At 32.1% G+C, this 20,927-nt stretch overlaps 1 protein-coding gene and 1 long non-coding RNA gene across 3 annotated transcripts; one reads left to right on the forward strand and one right to left on the reverse strand.

The window, feature by feature from the left end:
• Positions 1-6,729: 6,729 nt before the first annotated feature.
• On the reverse strand, positions 6,730-9,364 carry LOC120136180 (remorin-like). 2 transcript variants are annotated; one of them, XM_039152289.1, is made up of 5 exons: positions 9,089-9,364; positions 7,644-7,694; positions 7,459-7,546; positions 7,290-7,371; positions 6,730-7,086 (listed from the first exon to the last, which is right to left on the reverse strand). In XM_039152289.1, the coding sequence occupies exons 1-5, from the start codon at positions 9,243-9,245 to the stop codon at positions 6,895-6,897; spliced, it is 570 nt and encodes a 189-aa protein (XP_039008220.1). In that variant the 5' UTR covers positions 9,246-9,364; the 3' UTR covers positions 6,730-6,894. The 2 variants fall into 2 exon arrangements, with proteins under 2 accessions (XP_039008220.1, XP_039008219.1); XM_039152288.1 differs by having other exon boundaries at positions 9,053-9,364.
• Positions 9,000-9,295, forward strand: LOC120136181. The gene is made up of 2 exons (XR_005517316.1): positions 9,000-9,085; positions 9,122-9,295. It is a non-coding gene; the product is annotated as an uncharacterized LOC120136181 (long non-coding RNA).
• Positions 9,365-20,927: the final 11,563 nt, after the last annotated feature.

The raw sequence follows: 20,927 nt of genomic DNA on the forward strand, positions 1-20,927 counted from the left end.
TTATGTTTCTTTCCATGATAGAATGGTGTAAAAGTATCGAAGCTATCATCTTCATGTAATTATATTGAACTACAGTTTTAATAACGATTAAGAAATTTTTTTATCAAAAATAATATTTTTTTAATATTTTCGAATAAACATTATCTAAAATATTTTTTTATCAAAAATATTAATTTCGCTAATTAATTTTAGATATAACTCAATATTAATATTTTCGGTAAAAAATAATATTTTAAATAATACTTTATCAAAAATATTAAACATTTTAAGTAACTTTCAATATTAATATTTTCTATAAAAAATAATATTTTAAATAACACTTTAAAAAAATATTAAAAAAAATATTAACATTTCAAATAAAACGTTTGCTTAACCTACATTAAGACTGCTACCCTCGACTTCCAAAACACCAAACCAAACGTCTTTTTCAGTTCGGCCACTGACCCGCTTTTTCAGTTTGGACTTTTTAACTTACCACATTTATTACACTTAACCAATTGAATCAGAATACTTGACCTTCCCATTCCCTCTTTCTAGAAAATACTTTTGCTACTCCGCATTAATTTTTTGGGTAATTTTTTAAAAATTTTTATAATTATTTAATAGGAGAAGCCGTGACGGATTGATGAACGTTGCTCTTACTGAGGAATCAAACCTAGAAAAGCTCTAGACTCGATGAAGAATAATAAGAGATAAATGGGGAAGGTGGCGGCAATAGCTAGGGTTCTTTGGGGTTTCTTTAAGTGCTGGAAACAAGGTAAGAAACAAGATAAACAAAATATAAAGAAATTGAAAATAAAATATGATAACCAAGAAATCAAAAGTTCTCCCTTATGAAGGTGAACGGTAAAGATAATGATGGTGTGGATGAATATGTGGAAAATAGATGGATAAGTGTCCTATCGAGCCCTCCTAGTCGCAATGAAAAGGCAAACACGATAATACGGCTCTAACCAACCCTCCTAGTCGCAATAAAAAGGTAAATTGGAGTGTGAAGATTAATCTCCCTCACAAGAACTTGAAACAACTCCAGGAGAAGAAGCTTCGAAGGCACAAGGCAATCAACACTTGCAAAAATGAACTCTCGTTGTATTATTAATCAAAGAAATCTTGTATTACAAAGTTGAATGAAACCTCCTTTATATAGGGGCTAAGTTCTAAAGGTCCTAGATAACTAATGAATAAAATAATAATAAACTAAACATGTCTTAATAATAATAACTAAAGATAATATTTTAACCCACCCTTAATTCCTAATAAAATAATAAATCTAATCCTAAAAGATAATACATCATCCTATATTAAGTTATATTACAAATAATCAATAAAAATATTGAAAATTCGTAATATTTACAAAATCCCGTATTAATCCCGTATAGGATTTTTTGCATGCACCGTCTTCAATAAAATGGCTATATCTTGAGTTCCCGATATCGGATTGATGTGATTCAAGAACCGTTAGAAAGATAAGGGACATACGGTTGTATATCCATAAGACATGTCGACCAAATAAGATCAGGATCCCATTCAAAAAATCATCGCAAGTATGCTGTTGTTCTGATCTTCTTTTCCAAAGCTTGGACGAGTAGATCATTTGGAAGAGTTATTACTTCTTCCTTTGATTTGAACCTTGTGATGTATGTATCATCCTCCCTTTCTTCAAAAAGATTCGACCTCGAATCTGAAACATTAAAGAGAGCAACATTAGAATAGTTTAATAATTCATTCACATTATGCTTACCGAATAGATATGCTTTGAATCTTCGAGACTTTGTTCTTCTAATAGGTTCGAGTAGAAACATTAGTCCAAAGAAGCATGTATTATGGATTCTGGTGCATGTATCATTCCCCCACTCCTCAAAAGGATTCGTCCTCGAATCTGAAAATCCAAAAGAAAGAGATTTAGATGTGTTGAAAGAAAAACTTGTGAAACATTTACCAGGATCAATGTGATGTGTCTTTATGCGTTTAAGTCGAGGTTTCTTCTTTGTAGGAACTGATTTCTTGTAGTCTTGAAATCCTCTTTTGCATACAAGTCTTGTAATCTGATGTTTTGGTTGAATTTCAACATGGCGCCGGCCACTGTTGGCTTTCTGTATGATTATTTCAAATAATTTATCCATGGTTTTATTCGTGTGTGGCGAGAATGAGTGTTTAAAAATCATGTCAACTGGTTTGTTAAAGTAATCCCTTAAGTCTCCTAAGTGTGGTTCATGAATTAATGATTCCCAGGAGGAGATTTGTGGACTGTAGAACCTGTTTAGTTGGCAAGGAAACTCATATACAAGATAAAGCTCATTAAAAGCACTTTTAAAAGTATGGGTAGGAATATCAGAAATATCCGAGTTATCGTGATATACATCTTTGATATGTTCAATTCTCAGAATAGTAGTATGAGTTTGATAGGTAAGAGTATACCTTCGTGGTAGTGTATCGTCTACTGTGTTTTGCTTACCTCGGTATGTTACGCACTTAAAGGAGTTGTGTTTAGTATGGATGACAACTTCACGAGCCTTACCTTGTAAGAAGGAGAAGAAGTACGTTACAATGTCATTAAAATGATTAATAAAATATTTACCTTTGGACTCTCGTAAATCGTGACTCTTCATTGGTATGGCATAGTGATTAGGGCTTTCAGGTGGTAACCCTTCAGGAGGGTCACCTAGCACTATTCGACAACTCTTGGCGATGGAAGATGGTGTGGGCCAGTCTCATGTCGCTTTTACTTTCTCATCATTTACATGGATTCCCTGTGCACGAACTATAAAGCATGTGGAGTTGTTCAAGTCATGTTTCGTCATTAAGATGACGTTACGATTAAGGCTTTCATGGATGTAGCCTTTTTGTAACAAATCTAACTCTTTGGTTTCTTCGAGATTGTATGTTTGACGAGGTATGATGGAACCTTGAATTAGATTGGTTTGGTGTTTTTCCTTTTTCTAGTGGTAATCCGTCAGGTGGATCACCTAATTCTTCTCAAAAATCCTATAACAAAGATGAAAACACACTAGGCAAATCCTTGTTAATGTTAGAAATCGAAACAATTGATTCTCTAAAGCGAACAAGGATAGAAGGTTGTTTGTAAAGAAGGTTCTCTCTCAATTCTTTTGTGCTCACACATAGATTTTGAGTCACTCTTTTCTTCTCACAATTAGGTTCACTCACCTCCCATGGGTCATTATTCTTTTGGTTTTTATAACTAGTGACCTCTTTCTCTTTTGCCTCTTTCTCATTTTTTTCTTTTTTTGCTTTCCCTACCTCCTCACAAATTATCATTTGATCTTTAGGGGCTGGAAGTGTGTCATTCTTTGCTGGTCGTTCTTTCTCCTTGTCAGGTTTGTCATCTCTTGGGTTTTTCAGAGAAGATGGAGCAGAAGATGAGGAAGGATTTGAAGGATTACCTTGGTAAGAGGATGAAGTACCTTGGTAATGTTCTCGAAATCTCCTTTGGATTTGTATTTCGATTGTCATTGCTTTCTTTAGTGTATCTTCAAGGTTTTCGTACCCATGGAGGTCAAGAAGATCAGTGATGTTTGAGTTCAATCCGACGACGAATCTTGACACGGTGACCTCTTCTTTTTCGGTTATGTTATCCCTATTGAGTAAGGATTGCATCTCTTTGTAGTAGTCTTCAACTGAACTTCTACCTTGTCGAAGTCGGTGTAGTCGTAGTTTAACTTTTCGTGTATAATGTGTCGGTAGGAATCGCTTCCTCATGGTTTGTTTGAGGTCGGTCCAAGAAGTGATTGTTGGAATTTGGAAATTCTGGATCTTTTTCCTTGTTTGCATCCACCAAGTTCGAGCATATCCTTCGAATTGCATGGTGATGAGGGGAACTTATTTAGCTTGGGGGTAGTCATGGTATGCGAATATGAGATCAACTTTTCCTTCCCAATCGATGTACCTGTCCGGATCGTTGTCTTCTTTGAAAGACGGGATCATGAACTTTGGTTTTGCAAAGAGTTCGGGTGCTTGGAACTGTGGTTGTTCTCGCCTGGGTACCAAAAGTTCAGCATTATTTAGTCTTGGATTTTGGTTTGGTAGATCCAGTTGTGGTTCTTGTCGTTCTCTCACAGTATTGGTAAGTTCATCAAATCTTTCAACTTGAGTCGTGAGTCGTGCAAGTGCGGCTAAGATAGCCGTAAGTGTCTTGTTGTTATTGTCACACATCCTGAAATCATAACACTCGAAAGAAAATTTTAAAGTAAAATAAAAATAAAAGAAAGAAAATTTAACAAAGCAAGAAACCTCACAAGTCACTCCAAGAAAGTAACACAACGAGAGGCAAGTAAGCCGATCTTGTACTCTTTAAAACTCACTTTACCAATTAGTCTTTCACAATTCGTATAGGAGTTTGATTACTAGCAAATGCGATAAGAAAAACCTAAAAGCTCTAAAAGGCCAAACAAAGGTTAGACTCGAAGAGAACGAGAATGAAAAGAAGGAAGAAGTATGCAAACTCTTTAGTCCTACTAATACAAGGAAGATAATGTGTTAGATAATGAAAAAGAACAATAACAGGGAAAAACAAAAGAACCTAAAGCACTAAGAGTCAAAGAAAAAAAGGACCAAACCAGAAAACCTAGAAAACGCTGGATCAACTTGAGAAACATTTTTGAGGGGTTACCGGTATCCAAAAATTCTGGAAAAATTCTTGAATGTCTTTCGATGCGTCAAGAAACCACCTGTAAAATTTCAGAACCAAATACCTTCAGTAGTATCCAGTAGACTTTGTTGAACGGTGAGTCCTCAAACAATCTGTTTTTCTTGATCGTTTTGTTCGAAGTTGTTCTTGATCTCCAAAAATTATGATTTTTTGTGTGAATGATATTCAATATATGAAGTTTCAATCTGGAAATTTTCACCACAAAATTCCTCCTATAGAATTTTCAAGAAATTCGACAATATTCTAGACTGAATCTGCCGATAAAACTTGAATGATGTATTTGAAGGATCTAATGAACTCTGATCGAAGTGAATTTTGGACTGGAGATTAAACTTAAGACGAATATGATATCTGGAGAAAATCAACCATAAATACCTTCGTTTGCAATTTTTTTTTTTGAAATTTTGGTTTTTTAGTTTTGTTTTTTTGCCCTTTTTTGTTTTTTTTAAATAGCAAACTAACAAGAAGGATTTGAATCTAAATTAAAATTAAATAAAAAATAACCTGAAACGATGAATCTTCTCTGAACTAGCTCCGTTGGGGTACCTTTACGGTGTTGTATGCAAGAACAAACAAGATTGCTTGCTTCTTTCCTAGAATCGACCCAAATCTAATACCAATTGATAGGGGAAGCGATGGCGGATTGATGAACGTTGCTCTTATTGAGGAATCAAACCTATAAAAGCTCTAGACTCGATGAAGAATAATAAGATATGAATGGGGAAGGTGGCGGCAATAGCTAGGATTCTTTGGGGTTTCTTTAAGTGCTAGAAACAAGGTAAGAAACAAGATTAGAACAAGATAAACAAAATATAAAGAAATTGAAAATAAAATATGATAACCAAGAAATCAAAAGATCTCCCTTATGAAGGTGAACGGTAAAGATGATGATGGTGTGGATGGATATGTGGAAAATAGATGGATAAGTGTCCTATCGAGCCCTCCTAGTCGCAATGAAAAGGCAAACACGATAATATGGCTCTAACCAACCCTCCTAGTCGCAATGAAAAGGCAAATTGGAGTGTGAAGATTAATCTCCCTCACAATAACTTGAAAGAACTCCAGGAGAAGAAGCTTCGAAGGCACAAGGCAATCAGCACTTGCAAAAACGAACTCTCGTTATATTATTAATCAAAGAAATCTTGTATTACAAAGTTGAATGAAGCCTCCTTTATATAGGGGCTGAGTTCTAAAGGTCCTAGATAACTAATGAATAAAAATAATAATAAACTAAACATGTCTTAACTCTAATTCCTAATAAAATAATAATAACTAAAGATAATATTTTAACCCACCCTTAATTCCTAATAAAATAATAAATCTAATCCTAAAAGATAATGCATCATCCTATATTAAGTTATATTACAAATAATCAATAAAAAATATTAAAAATTCGTAATATTTACAAAATCTCGTATTAATCCCGTATAGGATTTTCTGCATACACCGTCTTTAGTCTATATCTTGAGTTCCCGATATCAGATTGATGTGATTCAAGAACCGTTGGAAAGATAAGGGACAGACGGTTGTATCTCCATAAGATATGTCGACCAAATAATATCAGGATCACATTCAAAAAATCATCGCAAGTCTGCTGCTGTTCTGATCTTCTTTTCCAAAACTTGGACGAGTGGATCATTTAGAAGAGTTATTACTTCTTTCTTTGATTTGAACCTTGTGATGTATGTATCATTATCAAATAAAATAAATAATATCTTTTGTTATAAATATTAATAATCAGTTAGTCTAATAGGAAAAGATATTAAATTCCTTAAGTAATGTCATAGGTTCGAACTTGACGTTTGTAAATGGAACAAACTTAATTGAAAGGGTCGTCATTGTCTCTACAATACCCAATATGAATTAATCGGTTAATAGATCGAACACTAATGATTAATTAAAAAATATTATTTATGATAAAAATATAATAAATTACATGAAACAAATAAACTATAAATACAAACCGACGACCGTTTTCTTACGCGGAAATGAAAAACATCCCCAAAAATCAAAGAGAAAGAAGTTGCATTCCATATATGCTTCAATCGATTCCACGACCAAGATGAAAAACGGCAGATTAAATCTTTGTAATGTTTACACACTGTTTAAACATATAACAAACATAGAACTGACAACTATACAGATGAAAACGGGAAGACACAATTACAATTGCAAATAAGAGGCAACCACCAAAAAACAGCTAGAACTTACATTTGCTTCAGCAGACTTCAGAAACATCCGAGGAGCTTTTTCGGAGTTTGTCCGGTCGCGCGGTATTTAGCGGCCATTTCCTCCGCCTTGAGAACTTCTTCTCCACTTTTGGCTTCAACCATTGCCCTCTTTTCTTCTGCTTCCTTGTGAAGTAAAGCCACCTTGTTCTTCATTTTCTCTGCATACTCTGCCTTCTTTTCCAATTGTTCCTACCAATGTTCGCAACACGTTAGAATTAAACCCGAATGATAAATGATCCACCAAGCTTATCCAAAGAGCTGCTCTTGACCTAAAACTCTAAATTCTAATTCCACATTTGCCATATAACCACACAATGTAACATAGTATTGAAAGTAAATAACATTGCAGGGCCATTATGGCTGGAAAAATAAGCAACGGTAGGGCCAGTTACCTCAATTTTTTTCAGTTGAGCTTCCAGAGCTGCTTTCTTGCTGTTCTCCCATGCTACAATTGCAGAGAGCTTTTTCTGGGACCTGCTCACCAGTTTATGTTGATAAATTATTTAACAGTTAAAACTCCTCTAGAAGATCATGGAAATAAAAGAGGGTATTTGGCCTTACTTATTTTCTGCTTTGGCCTTTTCGCTATCTTCCCATGCCTTGACGAAGGACAACCTTTTTGCCTTTTCAACCTCTGCAAGGGCAATATCTGAAGAATAGAAGAGGTTATAGATAAACATCCCTCCTTTTAGCTGTATCTGATGATAATAAAACGGTGGTATCTAAGAACTATTTCGAACACTTACCTCTATCATGTGATCCTCCTGAAATTTTCTTTGGTTCAGGTTCTGGAGCCTCTGTCAAGATGAAAATAATGTTAAAATCACCAGAAGAGTGACTAGCAATGATTAATGACAACAGTGTGTAAAGTTAAAGATGTGAAACAAAATACTTCAATATATAGCATGTCTAGATTAATCTTACTTCATAAACAAATAAAAGCATGCAAATGGGTTCTTTAATTACATTGAGGAAATCCAGATATGGAAAAACTTGCTCAAAAACTATCACCGAATTGAGGATTACCTGGAATTTCTATCAATACAGAAAGAATTTAAAACTATAATTCTTCATCAAAAAGGATACTACTATAATTCAGGATTCTTCTTCAATCTTAAAAGCTAGTTAAAAAGAAAAGGTATAGCAACAGTAGAAGTTATGTTCTCAAAGCAACTTTAATCTTTCACCTAAAGATAATGAAATTATTAGATGCCCATGATGATAATGGAGGGACCATGTTTACAAAAAGCATATCGTTAAACTAATCAGGAGAGCACCGTGCCAGCCTAACCATATATTCTACTAGAATACAAAAAGTACCATCACATCAGTGTAAAGATGTGTTTCACATTTGATAAACACAATTACAACAGAAATATCAAATTCGTGGCAGTAATTAATTTTGATGATCTGAGAAAAGTAAATGAATGATATGGCTCGGAAAAAAATAAACTTCACTTTTCTAAAAGTTTCCAAAATATATTTAGATATAAATATAAAAATATAGATGTATGGTCTTTTGAATATATAAATTTTTTCACAAACCTTCACTTTTCAAAATTGAGTAATTTCTAGGGTTGAAACTGTGCAAAAAAAAACAATCATTGGTTATTTCATAAATGGTAAGCAAAAGAAAGACATAGAAAAACTCACACATTTAAATCTGAAAAAGGAAATTTAACTATTCTTTTAATTTTATTTGCTCCCTTTTGTGTCAAAATTGATTATATCCTAAAATAACAGACCACTGAAACAGCGATTAAAAGTAAAGATGTATGCCAAACAGTCTTGAACTCTGTTTTCCAGATCAGTTGATATTAGTAAAACATTTTAGACACTAAGTTTGACATGAATTAAAACCAAAAAAAAAATTGATTATACGAAATGATCATGTTTAATTTTATCTCATACAAATTTTTGAAAGAAAAAATTACTTCAAGCAGGAAATAAATAAATAAATCCATCTTCAACGAAAAAACACTCTAAACAAAATATATCACTGAAAAAGAAATAAAAATTCACTGACTAGTGTTGATTTCCAGTATAATTAAGCAACCAAACAGGCCTTTTAAAAAAATACGAATTTCATTATCCGAATTCTGAAAGTTGAAACTGTACATAAAAACAAACACGATGAGGTGAAAGCCAAGCTTACTCTCAACTACCGCAAGAGCTTTCGATTCTTCGGGTTTCTCAACTACTGCAAGAGCTTTCGATTCTTCAGGTTTCTCCTCCGTTGATGGTGGAGACACGGTTTTTTCTTCAGATTCAGCTTTTGGAGCCTCCAATGTCGGCGGTGGAGCCACTGTGGTTTCAGCTTCAGCTTGCTTCTTCCCCTCCTCGGCCATAATTTAGATTGATCGGTGCTTGTGGAAAACAAACGAAAATTTCGTTAGGACTTGAGTGATAACTGATCTCTTAAAATTCTCGAATAATATTTTATATTAGCAACGTTCCCTTAAATCAAACTATAAATCCACTCTGGACTTTTATCTCCTACGCTTAGTTCACGCGCAAACACTGTTGATTTTTTAATATTAAATCTTTTTTTGGGTTGATCCAACGGCCGGTATTCTTTCTATTATGAGGACACGCAAAACGGTTAAATGTGTGCCACGTATGTCTACTAATATAAAACGACGACGTAGAGTAGTTAATTCCAGGGCATAGTAGCACTTGATTCTTTTTACTATTGAAAAAATATTTATGGTAAACTTTCTAATTTTACAAGTAATCTTAACGTCTTTTATTATTTAATATATTAATTTATTGGCACAAATTATAACTTAATTAATAATATTATTATTGTAATAATTTTAAATTTATATATATTTTTAAATTATTTACTTTGATAAAAATTTATATATCCTTTATAATTAATACTTGTTTAAAAAATTAATTATTAATAATATATACACACTATAAATTAACTAAACTTTTAAAGAAAATAACATTTTATCTTACTCTCATTTATTGTGAGAACTAAAATGAAATGAATGATGAGATGACATCCGAAAAGCAAATTGCAAAAGCAAGGAGATGTGAGTGACAAGTAAGTAGTGTAGGGCTAGGCTGGTGGCCAACTAAGGTATGCAATTGGGGATTTTTATGTGAATGATTTGGGTACAGTTGCGCTGCGCTAGAGGTCTTCTTTTTGGTTGGCTATTTCCCCAACAACGTGGACAAATTGCATTTTGAGTTTAGCTTAATTAATCTATAATTTATAGATAAATATTACATAAATTTTAATTTTATTTAATTATATACATTATTTATTTATTTTACTATTAAAAAGTTTATTGGTTAATATCATTTTAAATTTATATTAATGTAACAAGTTTATCTCTTTGTTAACGATTCACTTCTCTTGATTTAGGTCATCTCCAGCTCTCATCTCTACTTTATATCATCTATATTTTTACTCTAAAGATGAAACAATATTTCATATCCAGCACTATCTCTATATTATCATCAGCTCTACTTTATTCATAATATTTAACTATTATAATATTGATTTTACAAATATAAAATAAAACATATACATTTCTAATAAATATCAAGATAAAAAATATAAATAAAATATTCATAAATAATATTACGAAAATACAAATAAATAAGAAAATTACAATTCATAATAATAATACGAAAAAACATAAGTTACATAATTATATATTTTAATTCATATATATTTTAATAAGAAAATAATAAAAGAAATTAAAAAAAAACTAAAAATCAGAAGAAGAAAAAAATAGAGCATCTATCGTACAACGTCAGTTGTGACGTGCACTATAATCTGACACCATAATCTAACATAACAATAGCGATGTGTTAGAATATAAGATCATCTCCAAAGTGAAGATAAATATCACTCCAGCGATAAATGATAGACTATCAGCTAATAATTCAATATTGGAGAACAATAAAGAGAGATAAGTGAAGAGGATGATGGGCATGATGATAACTTGAAGAAGAAAAAAAACCTTTTTTAGTCTTTTTTGGGATATAAATAACTCGATTGTAAAATAACTGTGTTAAATCTACGGTCATCATGTCTCTCAGTAGACTGTCAGTTTGTACAAATACAACTACTAACCATCAAATTTAATTGTCAAAATCGTATCAAAGAATGATAGATAGAGGCTATGAGTGAACCATATGACTAGAATAATTCCAAAAATGATATGATATTTTTTCCCGATAGTTCTGTGCAATAAATATTTTGGACGATTATATTAGCGAAATATTGATATGTTCATGAGGATTTACACCAAAAATATAACAGTTTTACATGTTAGAAAAATTGAATAGTTATAATTATTAATTATAAAATAAATAATAATATTTATCATTTTAAATGAATATACAGTTAAAACTTTATAAATTAATAATGTCAGGACCGAAAAAATTTATTAATTTAGAGAGTTATTAATTTATTGATAAATTATTAATTATTACTTTAAAGAATTTTTAAGTAATTATACTGTACATACCAAACAAAAAGACAAATTAATTTATGCCTCTTAGAATTACGTTACAAGAAATGAATTAAATTAATAATGAGCTCCAAATATACTTGAACTTTAAAGGAAAACAGACAACTATTGAATCATATTTCAATAGAGTGTAATATATTTTTTTAAGTTTCTATGAATTATTAATTTATGATTTTCTTAGGACCGAAAATTATAAAGGGATCTCACGAAAAATTATTATCTTATTATTTTATCGAGTTTTTCAATTTTTTACATTGACCCAAGTCGGGACCGAACAAATTTATTATTTTAGAGAGTTTATTAATTTATCGAGTATTAATTTAAAGAGTTTATACTGTAATTAGATCAAAATAATAATAATATATGAATAAGTGCACGGAATTAAATTTATATATTAAATTATACATATGATCTAAATTCATGAATAGTTTTTAATATATATACTAAAATTTTAAAGTTTAAATGGGGAATTGAAGTTGTGTTTTAGTAAATGAAAGGTGGGGCTGGCTCAGCGAAAAGCATATTCGATAGGGATGGCAATTCAATTCAAACCCGATCAGGTCGGATCTTTTTTTAAAAAATTTGAGTTCGGGTCGGGTCGGGTTTTTTTAATGCACTGTTCGGGTCGGGTTTAAGGTGAAAAAAATCTGACCCGACCTGACCCGAAAAATATATATAATTTTACCTATATATTTAGGGATACTTATAATATTACCCCTCTATATATAATTTTTTTCAATTAAATCAATGTTTTTATTGAATAAAAATATGTATATTTTTAATTATTTCGGGAAGGATCGGGTCGGGTGAAATCTTATTTTCTTCGGGTCAAGTCGGGTCACGGGTGGAAGACTCTTTCTTCTCGGGTCGGTTCGGGTGACCCAAAAACCCGACCTGACCCATTACCATCCCTAATATTCGAGGATTACAATCCAATTACCTTATAGTGTATACTAATTTTCGAGAGGTTTAGGGAAATACAATTTAATATAAGTTTAAGAAAATATGTTATTAGAAATATTAATATTTTTTTAATATTTTTGATAGAGCGTTACTTAAAATATTATTTTTTATTAAAAATTTTAATATCAGACGCTATTTAAAATGTTATTTTCGGAAATATTAATATCAAAAATAAAATTAACATTTCTGATAAAAAATCATATTTTAAATAACAATCTACTAAAAATATTAAAAAAATATTAACATTTTTAATAATACATTTCTTTAATCTTATATTAAATTATCGTACACCAAAACTACCACTAATTTCCATGATTCTTCTTAGTCAAATTCGTGGTTACATTGCAGTACTGTTGGCCCGCTACTGAAAACGCCCATCTCCCTACTGTGGCAGTGAAATGGGGTAGCCTTTTATCCTAACCACGTTTTCTAAATTTTAAAAATATATTCATTCAATATTTTAAAAAGTTATAATGTTTCTAATAAATTCCATATATTTTTAGATTATTATTTGATTTTTATGTATTTTGAGTTTTCATAAATTATTTTTTTCTGAAGGTTTGATAAATATTATTTTTAATTATGTATATTTTATTATTTTTATGATTTCTTTTAATGTTGTATATAGTGTATTATTTTTATTAAAAAAACCTACCAATTTTACAAAGGCGAAACTAAATTGATTTATAAATATTTTTATTATAAATATTAAGAACTGAACTATAAAAATGTAGTTATATCATTTTATTAATTTATACTGTTATAGTATTTGAAAGGGATTTATGCTTTATCAATTCAAGAGAAAAGACCTCTACTTACAAGTTAAAGTGGTGAAATAATAATATTGAAAAAATATAGGAAAATAAAATCATAAGAAATTATTTAGGAAAATAAAATGAATGCTATGGTAATAGGTAATATCTCCAGCAACTGATGGAGATTTATTTAATTTTTTTTTTTACATTTTTGTGAAAAAAAAATATATAAGAAAATGAAAATACATTAACTACAATACAAATTTCCAAAAATTAGCCCAGGTAACTTTTAAAAATTCAATTTTTATGTTTCAACTACAAATATAATATAAAATTTTGAAATTCATAACTTTGTGTTTGAGTGGTTGATTGAAGATTTTTTTTAATTTACATTATTTTTTTAAGATCTACGCGATATCAATTCCAAAGATAATTTGTCGTCATTTTAGCTCAAAAACATATCACTTTGTTTTTAAATTTTAATTCTTTTAATATTTATTGATAATTTAAACCTTTAACTTCACTCTTTTTTAATTTATGGAAATTAAAAATTCAATTTTTATAAAAATATATATTATTTATAAAGATTTTATATATTTATTTTTAATGCTTAAAATCTAAACTTTTTACAGTGGTCCCTATAATTTAAATTTTATTTCAATTTAGTCTTTATGGTGCAAAATAAAATCATAATCAAATCAAATTCATGCGACAATTATCATTTATACCAACAATATTATTATAGCCTAAACAACAATATTATTATTTGTTTAAACTCACGATTTCACTTAAAATGATAATTTTTAGAAAATTTTAATTTAATCGATATACTTTTATTTTCTTACATTTTGATCTTAAAATCATATATAATAATAATAATTATCAACTGATGAGCAAATGAGTGTTGACACAAGTGGTTGTGATTCAAGAATTTAAGCTTGTAAGGCCAAGTTTGAATCCTACCACCGTCACTTTTGGAGAGCAATCTATAAATTCTTATGTAAATCTTAATTAGGTCTTAAGTATGCCCTGACGTTAAATTGGGGAAACTACCCCTAACCTAAATTTTTTGTAAAAAAAATAAAATTACCAACTACTGATAATTTTATCAAAATTATCTTCAATTATTGATGACATTTATTTACTACTATAATATTCATTATATTTTCATAAATAATATTTTATGATATTTATTTCCTATTTTTTCCAACATCTATAACCTTCATTTACCACTAGTTTCACCCTTACAATTGTATTCAGTTAAATGTCATGTGTATAGAAATAGCTAACACCTTGTTATATTTTGCTAAAACAATATTTTCTCAACCTCATTAAATTGATCTCTTTTAAATTTTAAAATTATTTCATTTAAGATGTTTTTATTAAAAAATAATAAATAACGATTTATATTTTTTATTCTCACACCTCAATATTTAATTTAAAATATAATTAATTGATATAAGCGACTAGATTGAATATTTTTGTAAAATTTTAGGTCAATTTCGAATGTTTAGAAAGTTAAGGGATTTACTCCTGAATTTTCCCATTTTTGGATTGTAGAGAAAAATAAAAAAATGGAAATGTGTCGCTGAGGGGTTTTGAACCCTGACTTAACACATGGCTGACCATCTAGGCTAGGCTCATGTTTAAAACCCATCCCCATTTTAGATTTCAAACCTCGCATCCCCAAATTTAATCCCACAAATCCTAAAGATTAATCGTCAACCCCTCTACGATTCCTTATCGTTCGACACCTTGGAGTTCACCGCTGCCACTATCGAGATTGCCGCCTTGTACGAACCGAAACCCCTATTGCCCGTCATCGAGATTCATCGTCGTTCGCCCTGAATTGATGTTAAACTGTTCGAAAAGAACCCTAGCAACTGCTATTAAAATTCATTAATATTGGCCGATCAAGCAGGCTTTGTTGCCCACCGCCATCACCGTTACATCCCTCGCGCAAATCCGAACAAAACCCAGGCGGGTTCATCGGTTATATGTAGTTGCTCCGCCATCCATCGTCAATAAGAGTTATAACCATTTTTTTTCATCGTGATATTGGTTCGATATTGGGTTATTTTAGAATTAAATTGTTAAGTTACATCTTGTGGAATGGTTGACCATCCTCAATGACTCCTATCGTCGCCGGTGCACGTGGGGCTATTCGGTCGGTCCAAGAGCCTTTTGGAACCTGAACCGGTCTATTCAAACTGAACCGGTTCAGTCATACCAAAACAGGTCGAGCTGAGTCAACTCGGCTGAGTCAACCTGTTGACTTTGATTAGAGTTGACTTTGACCAACGTTTACTTTGACTTTGACCAAAAAGTCAAATTGTTTGAAAAATCATATTTTATGTTTTTCAACGTCCTGAGTCCGAGTCTGAAGTTCGATTTTGTCAAATTCGAACCTGAAAGCCTCCGAATTACCGTCAAACCCGAATATACAGATGTAATTAAGTATTTTATTTAAGAATAATTAAATTAAGGTTAATGACCAATATAAGATATTGTTATTTGAAAGTACACGAGACTCTCTCGACCGTTCGATAGCTGGACCCAGCTCCTCTCGATCCGTTTGACCTCGTGAGCCAGAGATTACACGTATTATCCATAAACCCTAAGAATATTCAAATTAAAATATTATTACGATAATAACTCTGTTGCATTATAAATTAGGTTCGAGCACTGTTGCAGAGCGTGGCGAGATAGGTGCTCAGTAGACTTACCGACTGATCCCTTTTTGCCAGATGTATTCCCTATATGCTATATGATTGTTTTATCTGCTTCGAAATGTGATTTACCAAAATTACTAATTTACTTAATCATTTAACTGCTCGATATTATGACTTACAGATTTATTGGTTTACTCTTTATAAAATATGATTTTTTGATTACTTATTTTCCCTGGGAAATATGATTATGTTGATTTATGGATCATGAAATTTACTGCTTACTATGTGAAGTGTTTTATTGAGATACTGTTTGGATAGGATTCTGTAGTATGAAGGTTCAACTTTGATCAAGCTGGTAATTCCTTACGGACCTAAGGTGACCCTTGGGTAGGCTTCGAGGCCCCAAGAACTTTATTGGGTAGGCTCTCAGGCCCCAAGATGTTCCCTTAGGTTAGCCTCTATATCCAATGAGTATAAGATAAGTCCTTATGGATGCAATATGGGGACTACATTATGGTGTACGAGATGAGGGTATTTATGAATTTTAAAATATAAACCTCACTGTTACTTTATGAAATGTTACTGAATTATGGTGTACGAGACTACATTACGGTATAGGATAAGTTCTTATGGATGCAGTGTAGGGACTACATTACGGTGTATGGGGAGGGTACTTATGAATTTTAAAATATAAACCTCAATGTTACTTTATGAAACTTTATTGAATTATTTTCTAAATAATTTTCTATGCCATTTTATTTACACTATTGGAGCACGCTGAGCTCTCTAGCTCACTCTCCAACCTTTTTCCTTTCAGATACTTTTGGATAGACACCCCTAATTTGGCACTTGGAGGATCGATATATCACCTACAATGCTTTTTGTTGTAATGTTTCTATCTTCCAGACTGTCTTTACTTGGTGACATGTGCCTACATTATTTTGAATTACATGTTTCATGACGTATTTTATTTTACTACTAATACTTGTGATATTTGTGATACTAGATATTTGGTTTACTTATGTTATTCAATATTTTACAATACTCTTCATATTTTACGCTTATATTACTGATTTGGGTAATACCATGAATTTAAAGTATCAAAAGATGTTTTGAAATTTTCAATATAATATGCAAGATCTAGTCATAATGTGTAGGCTGAGTCTAGAGGGTTACATTTAGTTGGTATCAGAGCTTTCAGTTTTAAAATCCCATATTGTGAATGGGTCCTAAATAAATAAAAACACTGTTTTAAAATATTTTACAACTTATTGTAAAGTCATGTCACCCATTTTTACAAGTTTAATTATTCTCGGTATTCTAGTACTAAATCTAACCCTAAGTTTAACTATTTTATAGTGAGTCTGAGATCATCCCTATGAGCGCTAGAAGAGATCGTTAGCCTGGCTGCGGGTGAGGTTGAGCCTCGAGGTTTGCTAACCCCATTGACGATACTATTATAGATTCGTCACATGCTCCTAGATTTAATATGATGACACCTGTCAGGGGAGCGCCAGTATCTAGTTCTGAGCCTACGAGTGTGGTGATAGATGAGACACTCGCTAGATAGTTTCTTTAATTGATTCAGGGTACGGTTAGAGTAGTTGGTGCCCTACCTGGAGTCCCAATTACTTAGACCTTGATTACCAATGGGGTCAGGACTTTTAGAGGTTTGACTAGTGAAGCTCTTACTGAATTTGAGGATTAGCTCTATGATATAGAGAGATGTATGTATCAGTTAGGCTTGGATTTATTGAATAGGTATTTAGGAGCTGTCTCGATGCTTGACGTGAATACCCACACCTGGTGGGAGTCAGCAGTGAGCAGTGTCCCCGTTGAGCGTCTGACATGAGATTTCTTCAAAGAGCGCTTCAGGAACCGTTTCCTTTGAGAGCATTATTTGGCTGAGAGATGACAGCAGTTCTAGGACTTAGTTCAGGAAGATATGTCAATTTCTGAGTATGAGATGAAATTCTTGAAGCTATTGAAGTATGGTTCTAACACAGTTTATACTAAGATGGATAGATGTCATAAGTTTACTCTCGGACTCAGATACGAGTTACGTAGGCAGGTTGTGACCCACCAGGATGAGATATTTGATGTTTTAGTGGGTAGAGCGAAGAATGCTGAGAAGGTGGAGGCCTTGGCTCCTGTTAGAGACTGAGTAGATCGAGAGCAACCTAAGAAGTCTTTCGATCAGACCGAGTCTTCTGCACGTCCTAATAAGAGGGCTCGTACTTCTTTCCCCAATAGGAGTAATATCAGTTCAGGCCTGCAGTACCTTCACCCCAGCTGTTAGTCGAGGTGGTTCATCGGGTTTGCCTCAAATGTCTATTTGCGACTTTTATAGAAATCAACACAGAGAAAAGTGTCATAAGAAGATAGGTGCTTGCTTTCATTGTGGATCCAATGGTCATTTTCGGAGGGATTATTCATAGTTAGCTTCGACATAGCGAATGACTACTCAGACTCATGCACATTATTAGGCTTTTGTTCAAACCCCATATAGAGGTCATAGCTAGAGAAAGACTCTCAGATCAATATTCATGGCTGAAAGTAGAGCCCGTTCATAGTAGAGCAGAGGGCCAACAATATCAGAGGTTAGACAACATATTGAGTTAATCAATCGACGGAATCAGCCAAGAGAGGGGTGAATTGACAATTAAAAATTTGGTGGAAGTTTTAGCAGAAAATTGAAAGTAATTGCACAACGATTTAAAGTGGTTCGACTTTATTAACCAAAGTCTACATCCACTACCTTAGCTATCCAAACTAAGGATTTTTCAACAAATTCATTAATTTGTTCTTTCTTTTAAGGCCAAAGAGATAACCTTACAACTCCCTCAAGAATATACCCCAATTCTTGAGAACACTCTTTCTCAAAGAGAAGATTGCAAATTCACAAACTTAATGAAAAACCTCACAAGGCAAATGTGTTTGTACAATTCTATAACAAAGAAAGAACACTCAAGAATATTACAATTGAGCACAATAAGTGTTCTTGAAAGCAAAAATGAATATTGAATGAAATAGACTTGAAAATGCTCAAACTTGAGGTTTGATGCTTTCTCTTTGATTCTCTCTTGATTTTTGTTGATTGATGTTTCTTGTTGTTGATCAATGGCTTCTAAGCTTGTTTAAATACTCATTCGATTGATTCTGAACGTTGGGGATTATTAGTGGAGTCAATAGAGTCGTTTAAGTGTGAAAACAATTAATAAATCTGCTTGGAGCGTGGGGGGAATCGGTACCCCCTCATAGGGAATTAGTTCATGCAGTGTAAAATTCAAATATTTCGACAGTTAAACAGGGGGAATCGGTTCCCTCCGAGCAATCTGTTATTTCTCGGAGCCAAACCATTCAGGGGGAAATCGGTACCCCCTTGGGGGGAATTGGTTCCCTTTGGGTAATCTGTCCATTTTGGTTTGATTTTAATTAAGAAATGATTTTTGACTCGATTAAGGCTCGAAATACTTTTAAATTTGTTTAAAAGATTAAAACATATTTTTTACACTTTAGTAAGGATTAAAATGAACTTTGAAAGACTTGGAGTAATTTTTTATATTCGAATAATTATATCTAATATACTTAGAAAATATTTTGTAAAATCTTAAAATTCATTTAACTTAATTTGTTATATCGAAACATCAAAATATTTTCAACAATCTCCTCCTTTTTGATATAACAAAACATTTTAGTAATTTTAAGATTTTCTAATTAAAAACAAAATTGAAATCAAGTTTTGAAATGACTCCCCCTTACTTTAACACTTCTCCCCCTTTTTGTTGAATCAAAAAAGAACTCTAAAACATTTTTAAACAAGGTTTTGAAAAACTTTAGCCAATTGAATTAGAAAAATTAAAGCCTTAAGCTGCTAAGATCACAATCAAAAGAGATATTAGCCATTAGTTTCATAATCAATATTCATAAACGAATGTGTAATGGTAAAAATGGTCATATATCTAACATGATGTAAATGATGCACAAAATAAAAATTTAAGCAAATCCTCATATATAGATAAGTTTAAAATCATCCAAAAACATAAAAATTCAACATTCATATCTAATTCAAACATCCAAAATATTCAAAATAAGTCTAAACATCCACAAATTCAAGCATTCACAAACATCCAAAATGTTAAAACAATAAGTTTGGAGTTGTATCTAATAAATATAAGCAAGAAACAAGGCCTAATCGTCCATCGGTGGATCAAGAGGAGATAATTATGTCCAAATGTTGATCACATCACGTGAAAGTGCATCGACCCTCTCATCCAAAGTGTCGAAACGACGATTCATCGTTTCGTTGGTAGTAGTCAGATGTGATTCGATGGATGCAAACCTCATATCAAGATTCTCCATAAATGATCGGAAGAATGGAGGCACTTGATCTTCTTGTTGTGCTTGTTCCTCGTGCTGCTCCGATTCATCGTCGGCTTCGTCAATTTTCAAATGTTGCTCACTGGTACGAACCCATAGACCCGTTTCTTCATTGACCTTCCATCCCGATTTAGTTAAAGAAAAAAGGTTGATTTGATTTTTGAGAGGAAAAGAGGCATCAAGACCAACCCTAAGCTCGACTTTTAAAAACAGATTACTCAGAATGCAACCGTAAACTAGAGATGAACAGAGTTTCTTATTAGGAGCAAGATTTACGGTTTCGACAATTTCAGCAAATATAATTTGAGGTAGGTTTATTTTAAGATTATTTTGGATACAATGTATCCAAAAGAGATCCAAGGCTCGAAGTGTGGAGTATCTGCCTCCGGATGGTCGAAACCACAAAGAGATCATTAGATGAAGGAAACGATCATGAAGATCTAAAACACTCGCATTATCTCTTCGTTTATACTGAGAACCTACCATTTGTTTTTCATTGTCTAAGCCTGCATTATCTAATCCTAATGCGTTGGCTATGTATTCCGGGTCAATATAAAAGAATTGTCTTAGAATATAGGATCGAATTCCTATGGTTGCGATTATAGCCTGGTTTTGAATACAAACATCATTAGAGTAGAAGATACGAACGAGTTGATGATAAACTATTGGTTCAAGTTCAAATAGTTTATCAAATTTCCACTCTCGTAGGGTAGGAAAATGTCGAAAATTGATGTCTAACATGGCTTGAAGAGATGTGATTCGTTCTT

The sequence above is a fragment of the Hibiscus syriacus genome, unplaced genomic scaffold (genome assembly GCF_006381635.1).
Source record: "Hibiscus syriacus cultivar Baekdansim isolate YM2019G1 unplaced genomic scaffold, ASM638163v2 tig00110621_pilon, whole genome shotgun sequence".
Lineage (NCBI taxonomy): Eukaryota > Viridiplantae > Streptophyta > Magnoliopsida > Malvales > Malvaceae > Hibiscus > Hibiscus syriacus.